The sequence below is a fragment of the Schistocerca americana genome, chromosome 5 (genome assembly GCF_021461395.2).
Source record: "Schistocerca americana isolate TAMUIC-IGC-003095 chromosome 5, iqSchAmer2.1, whole genome shotgun sequence".
Classification (NCBI taxonomy): domain Eukaryota; kingdom Metazoa; phylum Arthropoda; class Insecta; order Orthoptera; family Acrididae; genus Schistocerca; species Schistocerca americana.
In genome coordinates, this window is record NC_060123.1 from 132,233,379 (window position 1) to 132,258,638 (window position 25,260).

At 40.1% G+C, this 25,260-nt stretch overlaps 1 protein-coding gene across 1 annotated transcript in view; it reads left to right on the forward strand.

Annotated features, from left to right (window-relative positions):
• LOC124616722 (piezo-type mechanosensitive ion channel component) overlaps positions 1 to 25,260 on the forward strand; it is a 684,203-nt gene that overhangs the window by 290,318 nt on the left and 368,625 nt on the right. The window contains exons 15-16 of the mRNA XM_047145082.1: positions 5,818 to 5,966; positions 14,897 to 15,040. Of these exons, the coding sequence (XP_047001038.1) occupies positions 5,818 to 5,966; positions 14,897 to 15,040 (293 nt within the window). The remainder of the gene's footprint in view (positions 1 to 5,817; positions 5,967 to 14,896; positions 15,041 to 25,260) is intronic.

Genomic DNA, 25,260 nt, shown 5'->3' on the forward strand with positions numbered 1-25,260 from the left:
ACACCACAATCCATAGAACTTCTTACATCCCCCAAACCACATAAGGTACACTTTTTACCATATTCCTGGTATCCACAAACCCAATCAATCCAGTCATCCCACCGCTGCTGGCTTCAAAGCACCTACCAAGCACTTCTCTGCTTTAGTTGATAAACACCTGCAACCTGTTGTACAAAGACTTCCCTCCTCTCTTAAAAATACCAACCATTTGCTAAATCCTCTGACATCTAAGCCCATCCCATTCCCATCACACACACCCCTCTACACCAACTTCCCCTGTGTAGTTAGTCTTACCGACAACTCCTTTGCCTTTGAGGGGCAGATATGCAGATCAGCAGCATGGCCAGGGGCAGCAGGATGGCTCCTTCCTACACCATCATTTTCATGCGTCGCTTGAATGGGGCTTTCCTGGGATTCATAAGCCTTCAGCCTGTGGTTTGGTTCAGCTACACTGATGAATCTTTGCTGTATGGATTCGTGGTGAAGCTGACCTGTTATAATTCTTGGAATCCATAAATACATTCTCCCAATTTAACTTCAGTTGGTCCTGTTCCGAATCTTATGCCACTTTCTAGATGTTGACCTCATTCTGACTGTGGGTCAGCTACACCCTTCTCTTCACATTAAAGCTAATGAGAAACAACGGTATTTACATTTTGACAGTTGCAGTCCTTTCCATGTCAAGCACTCCCTCCCATCAAGCCTTGGCATTCAAGGTAAACATATTTGTTCACATGTGGACTCTTTACTGCAATAACCACGATTTTCACCTCAGCATTCACTGGATAGAATTAGTGCCGCTAGACTAGTTAAAAAGCAAATTTCCCAGGGCATCACATCCAATTCTGGTGCTACTGATCCCTCATAGAACAACTTAGGAGTACCCCTTGTCACTCAGTTTTATTCTCGTCTTGAATGTATTAATCAGTTACTTTGACAACGCTACAACTTCCTAAAATCATGCCCTCAAATAAGATCCATTCTGTCTGATATTTTGCCTACCACACATAGAAGAGCTTATAATCAGCCTCCCAAGCTCCACAAGGTCCTTGTCAGACTATATCCTCCTTTTGTACTTGTTTCCCTAATGTATGCTCCTTCCTGTGTGGCCATTCTCACTGTAAGACTTGCGTTATGCATCTTCCTACCCCCACCTATACAGCCTTCTAACTGGCAAAACTTATACTATCAGAAACAAAACGTTGTGTAGTAGCTGTTGTGTAAACACTGTTCGACCTTGTACATTGGCATGACTACCACAAAGTTATCAGTTAAGATAAATGGTTGTAGGCAGAGGGTGTATACTGGCAACACACAATACCCTGTAGCAGAGCATATTGTAGAACACGAGTGTTGTGACCTCAGTGCCTGTTTCACCATATGTACTGTCTGGTTTCTTCTCCTAGACACCATTTTCTTAGAGCTCCAGATGTGGTAACTGGCATGACAGCATGTTCTTGGTTCTCAGCACCTACCTGGCCTTAATTTACGTTAATGTCTTCAGTCTCAGCATTTCTTGTCAGTAACTATTCCTTTCTTCACTGCCTTTTAGTTTTCTATACCTTTTATTTTCTAATCTGTTCTCCAAGTGCTTCCCCCCTCCTGCCTCTACCCTCCCCCACCTCTACCACATACAATGCTCATAGCTTTCTGCTCTTATTAACTCGCGCACAGTGTTTTGTCAGTGATACCAGACTCTATCTTCCACCTTTAAACTCACAGGTTTTCAAATCACATCCAGTGCAGTCCCCATCAATCAGTGTTTTCTTCTCATCCCGTCTGGTAAGTCTCCCCCAACCCAACATTATGGGCAACTTCTCTGAACCCTCCTCATTTCTTAAACCATCCCAATCCTTTTCCTTCACCACTCTTCCTTTCCCTTCAACCCTTCTGCCAGAAGGAGCAGCCACTGGCTCTGAAAGCTTGCAAATTTTAGTGCCTTTATATGCGTGTTTTCCAACTACTGCTTGGTGAGTAGGTTTTTTATCTATCAACTTCATTATAAATCCAAGATATGTATTGTGATACCTTGCATGAGCCATCAATTATTCTGAGGTATGATTCTTGCTGGAAAGCACAGTTAGTTCGTTAGTTAGTTACATATTCCATGGATCATTCGAATGATTATTTTATCAGAATGATGTGGAACAAGTCAGTTTACAGGATATTTACACTTGATTAGTATTAACATCAATGAACACATTGTTTTTGCCGTACTTGTATAAATACACCTAAAAAAATTCTTTTTCCAGGCAATGAGTTTTTAAATAAAATTTGTCCATGGAAGAGAAGAAATTGTCTAGAAAAAATGATTTTGGGTTAGACGTAAAACTAGCTTTGCTAAGTGTCAGACATTTCATGTTATTGGCTAAATTATTACGAATTTTTCCTACATGTTGAACTCCTTTCTAAGCAATGGCAGGTTCATTAATGTGTAATGAAGTTAATTTTTTCCACTAGTGTGACATCACTATTTTTCTCAAATTGTGATGGATTATGTATGACAAATTTTTTTTGCTAATATCTGTATTATGATGGTGCAGTTGAAATTCTGAACTTCTTGAAGAGGTCCCTACAGGAAGACTGCAGGTGAACACCACATATACCGTATTTACTTGAATCTAAGCCGCACCTGAAAAATGAGACTCGAAATCAAGGAAAAAAAAAATTACCCGAATCTAAGCCGCACCTGAAATTTGAGACTCGAAATTCAATAGGAGAGAGAAGTTTTAGGCAGCACCTCCAAATCGAAACAAAGTTGGTCCATTTTAATATGAGACACAATTTAGGTCGAATCAATGACGATACAGCTACAGTAGTTTGGTTCAAGTCGTAAGCTTAGCAGTTAAGCTTTACCAGGTAGCCATTGCTATGCGTGAGGTGCTCCGTCCATATTTATACGGGTACCCTTTCTTTTTCATGTGCTTCATCTAGTTTGAATTTATTGCTTATTTTTCTTTGATCTCATAAGTGCCGTTCTCTTTGTTATAGGTGTTTGTCACTCTAAGCTGAAAATGCATTATTGTACTGTGTCATGCATTTTTTGTCGCATTCTGATAATGAGTGTTTACGGCCTGTTGCCGCTCGTGGCATGGCTTGCTTTTGTGCGTGCTACCGCCGCTTACGATGAAAAAAAAAAAGAGAAGAATTGTCTCATTAGCGAAACAATGCCAAGAGACTGCTGTTTGTTGTTACTTACACTGCTGCTTTCTTTGATAATGGTCATCAAGAACCAAATAATAGACTGCGTATGATAGAAGATGTTCTGAATGAGAGTTTAGCGAAAATTTTTCTCCGTTTGAAAATCTTTGCAGACGCCTCTTTAATACATTACATTCTGCACAGAAATTAGATTAATCTTAGATTTAAAAATCTAGTCAATTGTCGTGCTTCATTTCTGACTATCACTATTGGGCATAAGAATAATACGAATATAAACATGACATGATATGTATATTCTTCCGCGTTTGCTGTTGTCTCACTGTAGTTTATTAGATTCGAGTAAATACGGTAATTCTTTGTGCTCACTTTTGTGCAGTCAATGCTCTCATTGTTAAGTGATGAGCTACATGAGAAAATTATTCAGTAATAAAATACTGGATGGAAATATGCAAAATATGTCGGGACATTGATTTGCTGGTTTCAAAGACTAACGGTTATATGAAAAGCAAAAGTAGCTGAAATTAATTGTTTCAGCAGTTCAGTAATATGCTTCCTCCAAGTTTTCATCAATATGCACGCAGAAAAATTTGGAGCAATGTATTCTGTTTACTGACTCCTGTTAAAGTGCCCCATCACAATTGGTATGACTCTATTTGGTGTAAGGAACTGAATATTGTAGGTTTTCTCAAAATTTGAGGAGAATCCATTTTCAGAGAACCACTTAATAATTCTTTGGGAAATATCATTAACAGTCTCTTCTGTTGCTTTCTCTCTAACAGGATTTATTATAACACTTAAGTCATCTGCAAAAAGTACCAATTCTGCTTCATGGATGTTAAGTGGAAGCTCACTCATATATTTAAGGAACAGGAGTGGACCCAAAACTGAATCTTGCAGGGTTCCCTTTGTGATTTCCCACTAGCCACTAAAATTTCCCCTCCTTCCAACTTTTTTGAATTATTCAGCACAACTTTTTGCATTTTGTTTATTAAGTATGACTCAAATCACCTATGTATAAGTCCATCAATTCCTTACTTAGTTACTAACTTTACTTTACATGTGGCAAGAGCCTTATCGACCATACGCCTGCACTATGAGCCTCTTGCACTTCTGCCTGTCCAATGCGCTGTTTGTCCAGTTGCTGTTGCTGTTCATCCTAGTTGTGTCCTCCCGAATGTTATCCTGCCATCTGATCTGGGTCTCCCTCTTCCTCTCATTCCATCTATTGTTGTGCTGAATGCCTGTCTAGGTAGTCTATTCTCTGTCATTCTATATGGCCTCCCCAATTCAACCTTCTCCTCTTGAGCACTTTGACGATGTTACGGTGTTTGTACAGTCCTCTTAATTCTTCATTTCTTCTTATTCTCCATTCCATGTTATTTTCGTCGTATACAGGCCCTACAATTTTCCTTACTACTTTTCTTTTGAATATTAACAGTTTTTCTTCATCTTTCTTTCTAAATATTAATGTTTCACATCCATATAACATCACAGGTACAATGGTCGATTGATATAAGCGGATTTTGAAGTTACTCCTAAGTGATCTTTTTTTTAGAATTTTGATGAAACTAAAAAGTGTCTTGTTTGCTTTTGATAAATGGGCATCTATTTCTATATCTGTTCTGTTGTTATTACTAAAAAGACTTCCTAGGTACTTGAAGTGGTCAACAGTCGTGAAATTGAATCCATCTACAGTCAGAGGTGCATCTTCTCTGGTTTTCTTACTTATGGGCAGGTATTCTGTCTTTTCTTCATTAACATGTAATCCTGTTTTCTCAGCAATTTTGTAGTAATTTTGCATCATTCTGATTAATTCTGAGTTGGAACTACTTATTAGTGCTACATCATCAGCATAGGCAGGTCTTGTAATGTTCACATCCTGTAGCTGGATCCCTTGTGGACTGGTTTTACAAAATTCTCTGTTGATTTTCTCTAGGACAAGGTTAAATAAAATAGGTGAAATGGCATCCCCTTGTCTCAGTCCAGTGTACACCTTAAAGTCTTCAGTTTCTCCTACCAGTGTCTTTATGTGACATAAAGTTTCATCTATACACATTTTAACTAATCTGATTTATTTTGAAGGTATTTTAAATTCCTTCATTATATTTAGGAGTGTCTGTCGGTGTATGCTATCATAGGCCTTTTTAAAATCTATGAATAATATGTGGACATCTACATTGAATTCCTACGCCTTCTCAGTTACTTGTCTTAGGGTGAATAAGTGATCTAATGTGCATCTGTTTCTGCGGAAACCGCATTGGTAGTCCCCAATCAGTTCTTCTGTTATTAGTATCAGCTTGTTTAATAGGCAGCTCGATAAGATTTTGTAGGTGACATCCTGTAAGGCAATTCCTCTGTAGTTATCACAAACAAGTGGATCATTCTTCTTAAATTCCATAAAATGTAAATTTTTTAAGAGAGTAACATGATCAACACAATCATACACCTTGGAAAGATCACAAAAATACCAATACCACGTCATTAAATAACAATACTTTGAAGGGTGACACTGCCATGTATTGTTTTTACTTTTACAGCTGTCCTATAGAATGTGGAGGAGAATGATTTTTTATTTCTAGTTGATAGTTATTGTTCCTTTTTAATGATGATATTGTGACGTCAATGTCACTGACATATATTTTTCTACTTTTACAGCTGTCATATAGGATGTGGAGGAGAATGATGTTTGGCTTTTGGTTGACAGTTATTGTGTATTCAATGTCAATTCTGATATTGGTATATACATATCAATTTGATAATTTCTCAGAGTACTGGGCAAAGTACCTGCATATTCCTTTAACACTGTAAGTATGCTGTGATTATTATTATTATTATTATTATTATTATTATTATTCTTTCTTTTCTCAGATGTTATTATTATTATTATTATTTCCTTCACTTTCTCAGACATTAAGTCCAGTTAAAAATGGAGTGACGCGGACCTTGATCAAGCGTCACTTCCTTTTAACTGTACGGTATGTGTTATATTGCATTTAGGAACTTTCAGGTAATTGAACATGTATCAATAATTACGGATTTCTGTAGTTGTATATATATGTTTGGATGTAGCTGTATTGCATTGATGTACTGGTGGATATTGTGTGGTATGACTCCTGTAGTTGATAGTATAATTGGTATGATGTCAACTTTATCCTGATGCCACATGTCTTTGACTTCCTCAGCCAGTTGGGTGTATTTTTCAATTTTTTCTCCTGTTTTCTTTTGTATATTTGTTGTATTGGGTATGGATATTTCGATTAGTTGTGTTAATTTCTTCTTTTTATTGGTGAGTATGATGTCAGGTTTGTTATGTGGCGTTGTTTTATCTGTTATAATGGTTCTGTTCCAGTATAATTTGTATTCATCATTCTCCAGTACATTTTGTGGTGTATACTTGTATGTAGGAACGTGTTGTTTTAAAAGTTTATGTTGTAAGGCAAGCTGTTGATGTATTATTTTTGCGACATTGTCATGTCTTCTGGGGTATTCTGTATTTGCTAGTATTGTACATCCGCTTGTGATGTGATCTACTGTTTCTATTATTATCATTATTATTATTATTATTATTTGCATTCAGTAAATTTCAGTTTCACATTGTTTGTATTTTCTGTTTTGTCTCATTAACATTTTTATTTGTCTAAATCTCTACACATAGAAACTGAAGTCCACTGCTCATTTCTCTTTGTATATTCAGTCAAATGTCAGGACTACTGTATGGATTCTGATTTAATTTTTACTGATAGATAGACTGATATACGAGGGAGATTTGTGTTTACAATGTATAAATATTTAATGCAAATTGGATAAACTACGATGAATTAAAGTCAACTGCCACTGTTTGTGAAGGTTTAGAAACATTCATAGTAAGTCTGTGGAAATACAAAGATCATGCAATATTGGTTGGAGGCAACTTTAACCTAATGAGTATGGACTGATAGACTGGAACATCTATGGAGTCATTGCGGCGGATAAAGGGAAACTCAGTCTTGCGAAGTACTGTTGAATGGTTTTTCCAAAAACTATCTTGAGCAGCTAGTTAGCCAATTTGCATAAAATGGGAATATTGTAGACCTTGTAGCTGCAAGCAGTCCTGACCTTATCAATGGTATTAGTATGGAGACAGGAATTAGTGACCATGATGTCATCATAGATACTGTGGTTAAGTTAATAAAGAGCAGATAAGCAGTTGTTAGCATCTCACATAGACAATGAACTGACATCATTTAGCTCCAGTTGATGAACATAGAGCAATTATGGGCAAAGTTTAAACAGATTGTAAATTGTGGTCTGGAGAACTATGTGCCTAGTAAGTGGATTAAGGGTGGAAAGACCACAGTGGTTTAACAACGAAATTTGAAAAATGCCGAGGAAGCAAAGGCTGTTGCTCTCTCGGTTCGAAAAAGAGCACACAAATCAAGAACTTCTACTAAGTTCATGCAACTGTAAAAAAAAAGGGGGGGGGTAGTGTATGAAGCATACAACAATACCACCATTGTACCTTAGCAAAGGTCTGGCCGAGAACCTGAGAAAATTCTGGTTCTATATAAAATCACTATGCGAGTCTAAAGATTGTATCCAGTCACTTGTAGAGCAGTTTGGTTTGACAGTGGGCGACAGCAAAAGGAGAGCAGAGGTTGTAAACCTTGTATTTAAGAAATCATTCATGCAGGAGAATTGTAAAAACATACCATTGTTTGACCATTGAACATACTGACGTATGGACAACATAGTAATAAGAATCCCTGGTTTAGAGAAACAACTGAAAGAGTTGAAAACAAATAAGTCACCAGGCCTGAATAAAATTCCAATTTGGTTTTACAGAGAGTACTCTGTGACACTATCCCCTTCCTAGCTGGCATTTATCACAAATCACTCACCCAGCACAAAGTCCCAAGCAACTGGAAAGGAGCACAGATGACTCCTGTATATAAGAAGGCCGAAAAGAATGGACCCACAGAATTACAGACCAATATCCTTAACTTCGGTTTGCTGCAGAATTCTTGAATGTATTGTCAGTTTGAATATAATGAATTTCCTTGAATCAGAGAAGCTTCTGTCCACAAATCAGCACAGATTTAGAAAGCATCACATGTGGGAAACTGAACTTGCCCTTTTCTCACATGATATGCTGTGAACTCTCATTCAAGGGCAACAGATATATTCCATGTTTGTAGATTTCCAGAAAGTGTTTGACATGGTGTCCCATTGCAGGCTGTTAAAGAAGGTACAAGCATATGAAATAGGTTCCCAGATATGTGAGTGGCTCAGAGGCTTCTTAAGCAACAGAATCCAGTTTATTATCTCAGACGGCGAATATTCATCAGGGACAAGGGTACCGTCAGGAGTGCTCCAGGGAAGTGTGATATGACTACTCTTATTTTCTATATACATATATGATCTGGTGGACAGAGTGGGGAGCAATCTGTGGTTGTTCGGTGATGAAGCTGTGGCACCCGGGAAGGTGTCAAAGATGAGAGGCTGTAGGATGATACAAGATGACATAGGCAAAATTTCTAATGGGTGTGATGAATGGCAGCTCACTCTAAATGTAGAAAAATGTAGGTTAATGCTGTGGGGTAGGAAAAACAGACTTATGATGTTCAGATACAGCATTTACAGTGTCCTGCATGACACAGTCATGTCAATTAAATATCTGGGCATAATGTTGCAAAGTGATGTGAAATGGAATGAGCATGTAAGGATAGTAATAGGAAAGCGAATAGTTGACTTTAATTTATTGGCAGAATTTTGGGAAAGTGTGGTTCATCTGTAAAGGAGACCACATATAGGACACTAGTGTGATCCATTCTTAAATCCTGCAAGAGTGTTTCGGACCTGCATCAACTTGTATTAAAGGAAGACATCGAAGCAATTCACAGATGGGCTCCTAGATTTGTTAACGGCAGGTTCACATAGTGCGGAAGTGTTACAGAGATGGTTTGGGAACACAAATGGGAATTCCTGGAGGGAAGGCGATGTTCTTTTTGAAGAACACTATCGAGAAAATTGAGAGAACTGGCATCTGAAGCTGACTGCAGAATGATTCTACTGCTACTAACATACATTTCACTTAAGGACCACAAGGATAAGTTGAGAGAAATTGAGGCTCGTACAGAAATGTATAAACAGTCTTTTTTCTCTCTCTCTCTCTCTCTCTCTCTCACCTTGTGCGTGAATGGAACAGGAATGGAAATGACTGTTAGTGGTACAGGATAATCTCCACCATGCACGGTATGCTGGCTTGCAGACTAGAGATACCAACAACTACAAAGGTGTTTTAATCCATGTGGACACAAACTCCATCCGCAGCAGCAGTGAGGAAGAGATTGTAAGTGATATCCAGAATATGATTAGGTTGACAAAAACTGTGTACACAACCTCTAGGCTGGTAATTAACGGAATTGCTCACAGAAGATCTGTAAGTAATACTTACGTCAATAGAATAAATAGCAGTATTGAGGAACAGTGTGACAGACTGGAGGCAGTGTTCATTGACCCAAGAAAGTTTTTTAATGATAAATGTGTGGGTAGGGATGGCCTACATCTCAGTAGGTTAGGCTGTATGAATTTCTGTAAAATGTTCATAGAAGTATGTAAAATCCTAAAAAGCAAGGGAAACTGATAATTATGATGGAGGTGACAAAGCAGAGGTACATATGGGGAGAGAAAAAAAAAGAAAGAAAGAAAACACCAAAGAGGTGCTGCATGTGAAATCATAGTCAGAAACAAAAATGCACCGCTGATGCACTGAAATATCAATGGCTTAACAGCAAAACCGCCAAAACTTAAATACTCTAAAATTGATGAAATGAAAATTCTGCTTTCAGAATATGTGAACATGAAAATAACCTGCCTAAATGAATTCTGGCTTACAGAGGATTGTTTACAAGTTTTAAACAGTGTTAATAAGCTAGCAGCTTTTGTAGCTTGTTGCTTACTCAGTATGTTATAAAGTAATAGAAGACTCAAATTATTTAAATGAAGAGTATGTGTCTGAGAATTGCTGTATAGAAGTAAGCAATCTGAGTACAGTGATTATAACAGTTTATAGAATTTCTGGGTGTTCTACAACAAAAATGTTCTTAGCTAATTTCCAGTGCCTCATAAAAAAAGTTAGGAAGAAATGTAAGAAAAAAAATAGTAATTGTGACAGACTTCAACTTAAATTTATTAGTTGATAGCTGTGATTAAAAAAAATTGTAGCTTAATACAAAAATGTTGTTTCAAGTTAAACTGCTCTGAAAGTGCTAGAGAAAACAGCAAATCAGAGATGTGCATTGATAATAATATTACAAACTACCAATTTGAAAGTGGAAAAAAGTACTGCTTAGACCTAGATATTTCAGACCATTCAGCTCTGTTTATTGACTGCCTAATGGCAGATAAATGAAAGCCTCCAGAAATGTATATAAAAAGAGATTTCAGCACAAGACATATGGATTTATTCCACAATAAAACAAGTGCTGTGAGCTGGTCTGTAGACTGCTGCAGTTCAACCACCATAAACAGTGATAAATTCTTAAATTGTTCTTACATACATTTAATGACTGTTTACTACCTAGATATTGGCAAAAAAAAAAGCAAGCAGTAAACTTGAATGGATTACACCAGTAATAAAAATTTCTGGTGCTGGAAAAAGGAAACTCTACAATGAGTTAGAATCAAACAGAAATCCTGATTTTGTTATGTATGTCAAACACTATAAAGCTGTATTTAGGAGAGCTAAAAAAATTGCCAATAATACCTTCATTCTCCAACATAGTAATAAGACAAAAGAAATAAGAAGCTATAGTTAAGTCATGAGATTTTAAAAATTGTTTGAAAATGATGCAGTAATAAACCCATTTCAGACGTAAAATTATTTCAGTGATTCTTCTTAAATGTAGTGAGATTGGATGTAAACATAGCAGCCTATTAAGACAATGAAAAATTTTCATAAGCAAGGAAAACAACTAAACATATCAATCAAACAGTTTGAAAAAATCACCCAAAGGCACATGGAAAATGAACATTTGTCTTAAAAAAAAAACTCATCTGGTTAGGATGAAATACCCACATGAGGAGAGTGTGTAATATCATTTCACACTGTCAGTTATCATGGATGTTTTCCAAATGTATCAAAATATGCTGAGATAAAACCACTACTCAAAAAGGGATCAACAGAAAATATGGAGAATTACTGTCCCCTCCCCCCTCCCCCCATATATATATATATATATATATATATATATATATATATATATATATATATATATATATATCCCTCTCTCCCCCCCCTCTTTCCTGTCAGTAATTTCTAAAGTGTTTGAAAAAGAGATGGCTGCAAAACAAACTCAAAATTTTCTTACTGTAAATTACATAATTTTTAAAAACTACTTTGTACACCAACAGTGGAAAGCATTGTAAATGTAATCAGTGAGTGTACTCAAAAGGTATGCTCCTTGTCAGATAAGGATACAAAGGTCATAAGAATCAGACACACTGCATTGCTGTAGTTCCCCTCTTACATAACAGATAGGAAACAAAGAGTAATTATAACTTCAAATTCAAGAGATTATTTGTCAAACTGAAAACAATTGGCCAAGAGTCCTGCAGAGTTTGATATTTGGTCCCCACCTGTTCCTTTTCTACATAAATGACCTATATGACCTATAATTGTAAATGATGTACTTGAAAGAATTCCAGAAAGTGTCATATATACTTTAGAGGAACTTGAATACTGGTTCCATCAAAGTGAACTAAACCAACTCCTCCCCCCTCTGCCTAACTCCTCCCCCCTCTGCCTAACTCCTCCCCCCTCTGCCTAACTCCTCCCCCCTCTGCCTAACTCCTCCCCCCTCTGCCTAACTCCTCCCCCCTCTGCCTAACTCCTCCCCCCTCTGCCTAACTCCTCCCCCCTCTGCCCGACTCCTCCCCCCTCTGCCCGACTCCTCCCCCCTCTGCCCGACTCCTCCCCCCCTCTGCCCGAATCCTCCCCCCTCTGCCCGACTCCTCCCCCCTCTGCCCGACTCCTCCCCCCTCTGCCCGACTCCTCCCCCCTCTGCCCGACTCCTCCCCCCTCTGCCCGACTCCTCCCCCCTCTGCCCGACTCCTCCCCCCTCTGCCCGACTCCTCCCCCCTCTGCCCGACTCCTCCCCCCTCTGCCCGACTCCTCCCCCCTCTGCCCGACTCCTCCCCCCTCTGCCCGACTCCTCCCCCCTCTGCCCGACTCCTCCCCCCTCTGCCCGACTCCTCCCCCCTCTGCCCGACTCCTCCCCCCTCTGCCCGACTCCTCCCCCCTCTGCCCGACTCCTCCCCCCTCTGCCCGACTCCTCCCCCCTCTGCCCGACTCCTCCCCCCTCTGCCCGACTCCTCCCCCCTCTGCCCGACTCCTCCCCCCTCTGCCCGACTCCTCCCCCCTCTGCCCGACTCCTCCCCCATCTGCCCGACTCCTCCCCCATCTGCCCGACTCCACCCCCCTCTGCCCGACTCCACCCCCCTCTGCCCGACTCCACCCCCCTCTGCCCGACTCCACCCCCCTCTGCCCGACTCCACCCCCCTCTGCCCGACTCCACCCCCCTCTGCCCGACTCCACCCCCCTCTGCCCGACTCCACCCCCCTCTGCCCGACTCCACCCCCCTCTGCCCGACTCCACCCCCCTCTGCCCGACTCCACCCCCCTCTGCCCGACTCCACCCCCCTCTGCCCGACTCCACCCCCCTCTGCCCGACTCCACCCCCCTCTGCCCGACTCCACCCCCCTCTGCCCGACTCCACCCCCCTCTGCCCGACTCCACCCCCCCCCTATGCCCGACTCCACCTACTCCCTGCCCGACTCCTGCCCCCCCTCTGCCCCCCCTCTGCACCCCCTCTGCACCCCCTCTGCCCCCCCTCTGCCCCCCTCTGCCCCCCTCTGCCCACCCTCTGCCCCCCTCTGCCCCCCTCTGCCCCCCTCTGCCCCCTCTGCCCCCCCTCTGCCCCCCCTCTGCCCCCCCTCTGCCCCCCCTCTGCCCCCCCTCTGCCCCCCCCCCACCCCCCGTCTGCCCGACTCCTCCGCACCCCCCTCTGCCCGACTCCTCCCCGCTCCCCCCCCTCTGCCCGACTCCTCCGCCCTCCCCCCCCTCTGCCCGACTCCTCCCCCCCCCCCCCCCCCTCTGCCCGACTCCTCCCCCCTCCCCCCTCTGCCCGACTCCTGCCCCCTCCCCCCCCTGCCCGACTCCTGCCCCCTCCCCCCCTCTGCCCGACTCCTCCCCCCTCCCCCCCCTCTGCCCGACTCCTCCCCCCCGCCCGACTCCTCCCCCCCCCCCCCCCCCCCCCCTCTGCCCGACTCCTCCCCCCTCCCCCCCTCTGCCCGCTTCCTCCCCCACCTCTGCCTACTATACTTGAGAACTAAGCAATAGTAAATGGGAAATGCCTTAATGGTCGCTTCCTTCAGGTGCCAGCCACAGCGCTGAGTGCCAGTTTAGTTTCTGCGTATAGTAAATGTTCGTCGGGAAGAAAATTTTGACGTTGCAATTCGTGGGGAGGAGGGGGTAAGGGGGGGGGCAGTGTGTCGTCGTCTGCTAACGAGGGTATTTAACTTATTTTCACCGACTTCACTCTGCCTATCTCCTACCCCCCTCTGCCTATCTCCTCCCCCCCTCTGCCTATCTCCTCCCCCCCTCTGCCTATCTCCTCCCCCCCTCTGCCTATCTCCTCCCCCCTCTGCCTATCTCCTCCCCCCTCTGCCTATCTCCTCATCCTCCCTTTTCTCTGTCCATCTCGTCCTCTGCCCTTCTTGTGTCCACCTCGTCCTCTGCCCTTCTTGTGTCCATCTCCCCTTTCTATCACTAAGTTATCACCCCGAGTTCAATAGCAGGCTGGTGGTTTATAATGGGAACCATACATAAATGAGTCCCTGTTATGGTTAATAGGATTCCCTCAAATCATTGACACGTCAAATACATATAATTTCTTTTTCCATTCATACGTGTTTCAAGATATTACAGACATATAATATGGCCCTTTTATGGTGACTTGTGTGGTGACCAATTTTTGTCCTGGTACAAGCCTTACAGCAAAAGTGAAAGATAAATGCATTTCGTAGAAGGCATAATTGAACACTTCCTCAAGGCAAATGCCACGTCACCACAAATATATGAGAAATTGTCTGCACTATTAGCACATTTATTAGTCAATGTTGTTCATCCCTATTAATAGCAGATTACTTATATCCCAGCACAGTTCTGATGAAAGCTCTTTGAGAAGCATCTGTGCTGAAGATCTATCTTTGGTCCAGAAAGAGGTGAAATATGAAGCTATAAAATTGTTCTGCAATCTACCCATGGAAATAAAATGGGTAATGGTATTCTCGAATAAAAATAATTAGTCACATAACAGAAAAAAACTGTAAATTGCCAGCAAGTGTGTGTGTGTGTGTGTGTGTGTGCGTGTGTGTGTGTGTGTGTGTGTGTGTGTGTGTGTGTGTGTGTGTGTGTTTTTTGTAGGATAGTCCAATGGCTAATAATATTGAACAGCAAACACCCCCCCTCCCTCCCACCCCCCTCTTACGATTTTAAGATTTCATTTTTCCATTGATATGAAGTATACAATCTGTTTTTATATGTTATTTATTTGAGTATTTTATTTATGTTTTGGAGAGAATGTGATGACAACAATTGTCTATTTTTTTACATGTTTCTATGAGTAGGATCTAAAATATTATAATTCAAGCTGAAGAATCCTTTCTGATGCATTTATTTTTGCTTAATTTTTTAGGCAGTTGGATATTGGGCTGGAAAGGTTTGATACAACACAACTGTTCACACGTCTTCTTACACCAACAGCATTTCTGGTTATGACAGTTATACAGCTCCATTATTTTCATAAAGAATTTTTGGAAATATCTGACATTAGAGCAAGGTAAGCTACCTATATTTATACTAATGATCACAAAATAATATTATTCAGGTAAGACTTAAGTTAAATGAGAACCTAATTGGTTGGTACCTCATACAGTACTTCTTCTGAAAAAAACAAGCATGTGTTGATTATCTACTCTTTATGTCCATAGTCGAATATATAATAATCATTGCTTCACAGTATTATATTGAGAGATGAAAAGATTTGCTCATAGATTCATTTGTATAGTATTCATTTGTAATACGTTTCAGTGATAGATTGTACCCCAAGTAAGCAACAGGGGGGATACTTTACTGATTATGCTTATAACATCATTAGACCATTCTCTAAGTAGAGATGAAGGTTCAGAAACTCACTGTATAAGTATTTTTTTGGAAGAATATGAGTGGTTGCTTCAAATAACTTTCATTTCTATGTCATAAAAAAACTCACCACAGAGAACAAATATGACAGAGTCAACAAGAGTTACTATGCTGCCAGCAGGAAAGATAATCCTTTTACATTCCAAAGAGAACATTATTCACTTGTTGTACATCATCTTCTTGATGTCACCACATGGACCCCAGCCCCCTCCCCACTCCCTCTCTCCCCTCCACCACCACCACTTAAAGCCAGGAATTCTTGGTATGCGAGGGAACTTGCTGGCCGGTCCTCTTGTAAGCAGTAGCTGCAGATGTTTGTTGCACCTTTCTGGTGGCTGTAGTGTCAGATTCGATATTTGTTGTTACCTGTTCCATGGAACTTTCCGTCAGTTTGGCCATTTCCTCCTCAGAATGCAATAGCTCGGGCTCAGTAAAAAGGGTATCTGCTTCCATGTATGCTGGTTTGAGTGCCTTGATGGAAACAGTTTCTTATTTTCTAGCTTTATTGATTCTGAAGGCATGGTTTTCCCTTCCTATCACTTTGTACGGATCAGCATACAGTGAAATAAGCTGGGGTGAACTACATCATCCCGAAGAAACACGCGGGACATTGTTTCTGAGTCCTTGGGCATGAATACTTTTTGTCTGTCATGTCTGCTGGAGTTGGTTGGTTGTTTGTGTGCTCTTCACTCACTTTCTGAGCCGTTGTGCAAACTGCATACAAAAGTGTGGTTCTGTTTGCTGTGTGGGGTCGGGGAAGATTAGTACTTGTGGAGCCTCTAATTGTTCACCGCAAACAAATTGCACTGGAGAGTGTTGATGTCCTTCTTTATTGCTGTTCGTAATCCCAGTATGACGGGGGAGAATGCTTCTGTGCACTCTGACATACCACACAATAGTGCCATCTTGAGTGTGTGGTGGAAATGTACCACCAGGCCGTTACTGGTGGGATTGTTGCTTGTGGTGTGTGGATGGTAGCATCCACATAACATCAGCTCATTGAATAGCTGGCTCTCATATTTTCCTCCATGATCTGTGATAATTCATGTGGTAGGCTGAACCTGGAGAACCATGTATGTACCATTCTTTTGCCACTGACTCTATTGATATCTCAATAAGTATTGTGACTTCTGGCCACCTTGTAAAACAATCAGTGATTGCTAACAAATACTTTTGACCTGTAGAGCTCTGCATGGAGATGTGAAAACCTGCCTGCAGGTGTCAGAAATTGAACAATTGGTGCAACCACATGTCTTCCAGTCTTATTTTACTGACATGTTAGACACATGCATGCCCACACCCAACAATCTTTCTGTCCTCCGGGCCACAGAACTTTGGTAGCAATCATCTTAGCTGTAGCTCACAAGCATGAGTGTTGTAAATTGCACTGGACTTCAAAAACTTGCCTGCAGTAGGGTTCTGGAATATAGGATCACTGTTGACCTTTTGCCGCATCACACCAAATTTCTTCTGAGACCTCTGGAAATGGTACTCATTTGAGTTGTATCCTGTGCCTCCTTCTTGGAGAGGACTGCATAGAAAATGATTTACATGGTGCTCCACTGTTAATGTGTGCCACCAAAAAGATCATAGACTGACACATTTCCTTGACATACAATCTGCAATCACATTCTCCTTTCCTGCTGTGTGTCACATGTCTATTGTGAATTGAGTTATATATTCAATGTGCTTGTACTGAGGTGGTGACTTAACCACAATACTTTGTTGGAAAATTGCCAACAGGGGGTTATGGACCATGAAGACTGTAAAATGTCTCCCCTCTATGTCTGTATGAAAATGTTGGACTGTCTGGTATATTGCAAGCAGTTCATGATTGATGGTGCTCCACTTTTATTCTTGTTGCATCAAATTCTTATAGAAGAATGCAAGTGGCTGCCACTTCCAGTCAGCCTTTTGTTGCAAGGCTTTGCTTACCACTGTCTGGCTTGCATCTACTATAATGGCTACGGGACTGCCTGGTTTTGGATGTCCTAGCAACACTTTCCATGAAAGATGTTCCTTGAGGTCCCAGAACACTGTTTTGGCTATGGAAGTCCACGTAATCTTTCAGTTACCTGTAGCATTCTTTTTGGTGAGCAGCATTGTGAGTGGTTCCTGTGTTACCATTAGTCTAGACAGCATCCGTAATAGTTTAGCATGCCCAGAAAATTACGACAGCCTTTGTAAGAACTGGGTAGAGGCATTTTGTCCACAGCTTTGACCCATTCAGGTAGTGGTGCCAATTCTGCTATTGAAACTAAGCACCTGAGGAAACAAACTTCACTCTTTCCCAGACACACTTCACTTAATTAATAATGATGCCATAATTTTGTGGCTGTGGGTAAGTTACGACAGGGGGACTGCATGCTGATCTACTGAAGCAGAGAATATTAAAATGTCATCCAAGTAACAAAACACAAATGGCAACTCCCTTAGCACTTTGTGCGTGAACCTCTGCCACATCCGTTCAGCATTCCTGAGCCTGAATGACATTAAATTGTGTTTGGGAAATCCAAAAGGCCTGGTCATTGCTGTTTTTTAATATCCACTGGAGCCATGGGAATACACTTTTATACAGTCTGTCACATTTAATATTGTTGTTCAACTAATGGTATTGTTGAAGTCCATCACGCGAGGAATAGGGTAAAGATACAGAACTGTCTGTGCATTGAGTGTTCTGTAATTGTCACATATCCTCCAGGATTTATCTTTCTGTGAAACCATGTGAATTGATGTCCATGCACTATCAGAACTAGTTACAATACCTGTTTGTAGCAGCACTGAGAGCAGCCTCATGGAGCCCGGTGTCATGGATGACAGGAGAAAGATAGCCCTTGAATTGTATGGATGTGATACCGTATGCAATGTGTGCACTTCCTAATGGCAGTTGCAGGTTTTGTAAGTGCTGGGATGTCATGCAGTAATTTGTGAAACATGTCATCTGTGGACAGTGTTCCAACATTGCTTGCCATAGCCGAATTGTAGTGCCTTCTGGAGTTGTTCTTCTGTGGACCACCCATGTGCACCCCACATCATTTAGACATGGAATCGCAGCATTGAATCCCTATGCAGATGACATGAAAGAGGTACTGGACATCTTCATGTAGCAAGCCACGGGCACCTCACACTGTATGAAAACCAACTCGGAAGGTGTTGTAGATACTGCTTTGATAGTTGACTAAATCCAACATGAAGCTATAATTGTACAAAAGATCTGCACATTTAATAGGACCAGTCACATCTGCAGCTGTGAAAGTCCACAATGGGTGAAAACTTTGGTTGAGTTGTGGTTCCAGTCGTCTCTCGCCATATGTCAGAATTCTTGAATTGTTGTCTCATGTCAGTACATGTTGTGTTGTTGCCCACCTTACTTATGTATACTTTATTGGATAGACACTGATTTCTGACGATGTGTCCACCAGAAATTTTTCACCCCAACACAGTCGTGACAAACCATCGTTGGAAATTACTGCCTGAGGTCAATGTTACATTTGTATGTAACATGTATTTCATACAGTTCCACATGCTTATATGGTTTCTGCTGAGTGTTTGCACCCTTTAATGCCTCTCTTTGCAATTTGGATAACTGCAGGGTTGAGTGCATTGGTAAACAAGGTTCCCAAAACATTTGGGATACCAGCACCATTGCCCAATCAATGGTTGTGGTTCAGCATTGTTGTGCTTCTTTCAGATGTGACTATGTACCTGTTGCTGATAGGTAGCTACTTGCATACTGAACTTGGCCACCTGTGCTGCCAGTTATTCAGTGTATCCTGTTGGCGTGCGTTGTAATTATGAATCCTTCATGTTTGTTGCAGAGTTAATACTATTCTCATCTGTTCCCATGTCTGCCTCAGGGACCTCCTCTCACCTTATATTGATTTTTGCACACATAAAGGCCTGCCCTAGACTGTTTGTGACAATGTCTGTAGTGTTGGCTAAGTACTAACAGTGTATTTGTCTCTGCTGCAACATTGGTACAGAAGTTGGCTGAGAGTTTCCATAATTGTAGCTCCCATAAGGAGTATCCAGGAAGAAGATCTGATCCCATTGAAGTGTGAAGGGTTCTGAGTACCTGTGATGTGCTCTTGTCCTCCGTACAGTCTTCTGCAAAAAATTTTTTTAAACATAGCTCCAGGGATAAGGTATATCATTGTACGAGTGCCTCCTTGAGTGTAACATAGTTCTGTTGTCCCAAGGCATCCTCCATCGCTTCTGTAATTTCCAAACTCAAGTGTACAACCGCTATATTGAATTTTAATATTTTAATACTCAGCCTGTGTGTGAACCAAAGCTGCGGTCTCTTGGCCCAGAATGACAGAAGCAAATTACCTGTCAAGGATCCTGATACAATGAAAAACCCTGTTCCATTATAACTTTTGTCGCTGATGTTTGGGTTGGCAAATCCATTTCTTCCAACAGTATGTTTCTCTGTTTTTTTTTTTTTTTTTTTCAGGGTCATCACTTAAGGTACTCGTGATGTAAGTATGTATTGCAGATCAATACCAAGGGTTGCTTCACATAACTATTTATTTCTATCTCGCAAAACACACATTACTAAGAACAAATGTAAGAGAGTCGACATGAGTTACTATGCCAACAGAGGCAAAGATAATCCTTTTACTCTCGAAAGGGAACACTATTCACTTGTTGTGGTGCACTGTCTGCTTGATGTCACCACAAAGTAAACAGAAAAAGTGTCTTACATGTCACTGGTATAATAAGCAAAGGTCTTGTGACCAACTCGGCAGACATAGCCCAAGACATGACAGAACATTTAATAAAAGTGATAGCTACTACCAGTCAGTAGCTAGTCTTTCACTATCTCATAACTATCACTTACAGGTGCAAAGGGGAGTTAGGAAAATTAATGAGGAAGTTTTGAACTCCCCTCTCCGTGTGGAGACTGGATTCAGTACTGTATATAGTTCAGGACACATCATCTGGTCACTATAAATGCCCTACACCATAGTGTGGCACCTCATAGAGAATGCAGTTATCGTTACTTTGTTCAACCACATGTGGCGAGAGAGGGAGAGTTTGAGCTCATGTGTTCACAAATTTCTCTGACTGATTTATACTTTCCATTTTAATTACTAGAGGTCAACCAGCCACAGTTCTAAGGCTTTAAAGTTATTATTGAATCATGTACTGAGAATTATGTTATTCTAGCTGTAGCACAAGATGAATCTGAGTAGCAAAACTAAAAATGATGGCTTAGCATTAAGGATGACATGATAAGTTTAAATTTTATTGTAAGCTGTACTGCAAAATTCTAAACACAGTCATCAGTGTATAAAAATGTGTGTATTTTCAAAATAATAATAATAATAATAATAATAACATGCTAAATAATACAAATTATGGATACAATATTACTGGAACATACCAACACAAAATCACACATTTGCTATACATGGGTGATCTAAAACTACTGGCAGCGACAAATCAACAACTCAACCAATTACTAAAGATAACAGAAGTATTCAGCAATGATATAAATATGGCTTTTGGAACAGACAAATGTAAGAAAAATAGCACAGTCAAGGGAAAACACACTAAACAAGAAGATTACATATTGGATAACCACAGCGACTGCATAGAAGCGATGGAAAAAACAGATGCCTATAAATATCTAGGATACAGACAAAAAATAGGAATAGGTAATACAAATATTAAAGAAGAACTAAAAGAAAAATGTAGACAAAGACTAACAAAAATACTGAAAACAGAATTGACAGCAAGAAACAAGACAAAAGCTATAAATACTTATGCTATACCAATATTGACCTACTCATTTGGAGTAGTGAAATGAAGTAACACAGGCCTAGAAGCACTCAATACACTTACACGATCACAATGCCACAAATATAGAATACATCACATACATTCAGCAACAGAAAGACTCACATTAAGCAGAAAGGAAGGAGGAAGGGGATTTATCCACATAAAAAACCTACATTATGGACAGGTAGAAAATTTAAGAAAATTCATTCTAGAACGAGCAGAAACTAGCAAAATACACAAAGCAATCACTCACATGAATACATCGGCTACACCACTGCAATTTCATAACCACTTCTACAACCCTTTAGATCACATAACATCAACAGATACAAAGAAAGTAAATTGGAAAAAGAAAACACTACATGGCAAGCACCCGTATCATCTAACACAGCCACACATTGATCAAGATGCATCCAACACATGGCTAAGAAAAGGCAATATATACAGTGAGACGGAAGGATTCATGATTGCAATACAGAATCAAACAATAAACACCAGGTATTACAGCAAGCATATTATTAAAGATCCCAATACCACAACAGATAAATGCAGACTTTGCAAACAACAAATAGAAATAGTAGATCACATCACAAGCGGATGTACAATACTAGCAAATACAGAATACCCCAGAAGACACGACAATGTAGCAAAAATAATACATCAACAACTTGCCATACAACGTAAACTAATAAAACAACATGTTCCCACATACAAGTATGCACCACAAAATGTACTGGAGAATGATGAATACAAATTATACTGAAACAGAACCCTTATAAGAGATGAAACAACACCACATAACAAACCTGACATCATCCTCACCAATAAAAAGAAGAAATTAACACAACTAATCGAAATATTCATACCCAATACAACAAATATATAGAAGAAAACAGGAGAAAAAATTGAAAAATACATCCAACTGGCTGAGGAAGTCAAGGACATGTGGCATCAGGATAAAGTTGACATTGTACCAATTATACTATCAACTACAGGAGTCATACCACACTACATCCACCAGTACATCAACACAATACAGCTACATCCAAACTTGTATATACAACTACAGAAATCTGTAATTGTTGATACATGTTCAATTACCCAAAAGTTCCTAAATGCAATGTAACATACACCACACAGTTAAAAGGAAGTCGCGCTTGATCAAGGTCCGTGTCACTTTCCATTTTTAACCAGACATAACGTCTGAGAAAGGAAAGAAACAATAATAATAATAATAATAATTTTTTTTTATTCCGATTTTGGCCGTCTAGGGACCGTGTTAAACAACTATTTTTCAATGTACATTTCTCCTATTGCACTCCTCCTCTTTTCTCTTCTGCCAATATGTCTTCATCCTCTCTCTGTGCTGCTCCCTTCGGTCTTCTGTCCACACTGTTCCTCCAGTTCTTCTCTTCTTCACTTCAAATCCTTCAAAATGTTGAATTTTGTCTCTCATTAAGTCTCTGTTGGTTATATCATCTTCTCCTATACCCATCTCCTCTAAGTCTGCTTTGACTTCTTTGAACCAGGTAATTTGGGTTCTGGGGTTCTTGTCAAAAAACATGAATATTTTCTTTGTCAGCCTTTCATCATTCATTCTTTTCAAATGGGCGTAAAAGCTTACTCTTCTCTTCCTCATAGTATCTCCCACTTTCTCAATTTTGTCGTACACTTCTCTATTACTTCTAAGCTTCCAAGTCCCATTCTCAAACCTGGGCCCAAGTACTCTTCTAATGATTTTTCCCTCCTTTTTTGCTATAGCTTCCATTTCCTTGTTAGTGTTCATTGCTAAACATTCAGATGCATACAGATACTCTGGCTTAATCACAGTGTTGTAGTGCCTTATTTTTGTGTTAATTGATACTGACTTCTTGTTGTACACATTCTTTGTTAGCTGGAATGCCATTTCCATTTTTCTTGTTCTTGTTTTATTTCCTTCTTTACCTGAAGCATTGGGCTGGATGATTTCCCCTAAATATTTGAAATTAGAAACCTTCTTTATCTGGCCATACTTTGTAATCATATTGTTCGGTGCCTCTTTTACATTGGTTAGGTACTCTGCCTTTTTCAAAGGAGATTTTCAGTCCTGCTTTTTCTGCTGTTTCATTCAGAATATTGATCTGTTTGACTGCTTCTTCCAAACTTCCTGCCAGAATCGCTAAGTCATCAGCAAAAGCGAGGCAATCTACTTCTAATCCATCCATTATTCTTCCTAATCTGATTTTTTGTATTCCTTCTTCAGTCATTTTCTTCCTCCACTCTCTAATAACTTTTACTAACACACAGTTGAATAGGGTAGGTGACAACCCATCTCCTTGTCTTAATCCTGTTCTGATTTTGAATGGTCTGGGTACCTCACCACGGAACTTTACTTTTGCATAGGTATCCGTAAGTGTTTCTTTGACGATTGCGACTGTTTTCTTGTCTGCTCCAAACTCCCTAAGGATGTTAACCAAGGTTGTTCTGTCAACGGAGTCATACACCTTCTTGAAGTCAACAAACGTGATAAAGATGTATTTTCCTCTTAATCGTCTATATTTAATAATTAACTTCAAGTTTAAAATTTGCTCCACACAAGATCTTCCCTTCCTAAAGCCTGCTTGGTATTCACCAATTTCTTGATCAAGTTGTTTCTCCAATCTGTTTTGTAGGGCCTTCGATAGGATTTTATACGTTACCGAAAGTAAAGATATCCCTCTGTAGTTATTTGCATCGGTTTTATCCCCTTCCTTGAAGATGGGTGGATTAATGCAGTTTTCCGTTCTTCCGGTATACGTTCCGTTCTCCAAATCTCATTGATCATTCCCAGTAGTTTTTCTTGAGTTGTATTATCCACACTTTTCCACATTTCTGCAATTATCGTGTCTTTCCCTGGTGCTTTATTGTTCTTAAGGTTTTTAATGATTTCTCTGAGGCATGGGGGTTCAGAATTATTGTTTACTGTGTTAGGGGTGTTGGCTGGTAATTTTTCAATAGGTTCCTGACAGTTGAGGAGTTGTTCAAAATATTTTGCTAATATTTTGCAATTTTCTTCATTATTCATTGCCAGTTTTCCACTGGTATCTTTAAAACACAGATTTGGTGCTACATATTTTTGTAGTTTCTGTCTGAATGTGTTGTAAAAGGATCTGTTATTGTTTCTCTTAAAATCTTTTTCCATTTTTATAAGTTGGTTCTTTTCAAATAGTCTTTTTACTGATCTAATGAGTTTTGCTGTAGAAGATCTTTGCTGTTTGAACTCCAGGTAGTCCTTATCACTTCTGGTTGAGTGCCATTTCTTCCATGCCTTCATCCTTTGTTCTATTGCTTCCTCACATATCTCATCCCACCATTCGTGTTTCTTTCTCTTTTTCATTTTTGCGACTTCTTGAGCAGATCTTATCATTCCTTCTTTTATATCTTCCCATTTATCCGAACATATAACTATGTTTTGACAGAATTCTTCTCTTTTTTCTTTCAAGATGTTTGCGTCTATCTTTTGAGTTTTCCTGTTTTGTATTTGTTTCTTTCTTTGTGGTATGAAATTTAATTTGATTGTCGATAAGTAGTGGTCAGTTACAATGTTTGCCCCTTTCCGAACTCTCACATTCATTATTTCTTTTCGATTATAGTGTGTGATGGCTATGTGATCTATCTGGAACTCTCCAATACTTGTGTTTGGTGATTTCCATGTTTTCTGTTTCTTAGGAGGTTTTTTGAAATTTGTAGACATTAATTTTAAGTTATGGCCCTTGCATAGTTCTATTAATCTTTCTCCATTTCTGTTTGTCCTTTTGTGAGCCGGGTAGTTCCTACTGTTTTTTTGTATTTTTTTTTCTTGGCCTATTTGTGCATTGAAGTCCCCAAACAGTATTTTCACATTTGATGTTGGGATTTTAGAAAGTTCGTGGTCTAGAGATTCCCAATATGTATCTACTTTCTGAGGGTTTTTCTTATTGTCATTGTTGATGGGTGCGTGGCAATTAATAAGTGTATAGGTTTTATTTAGGGTGCGGAATGTGAGAAAAGACAAGGTGACTGGAAGTCGGTTATTGAGTTTACCCAGTTAGATTTCACGATGAAGCCTGTTCC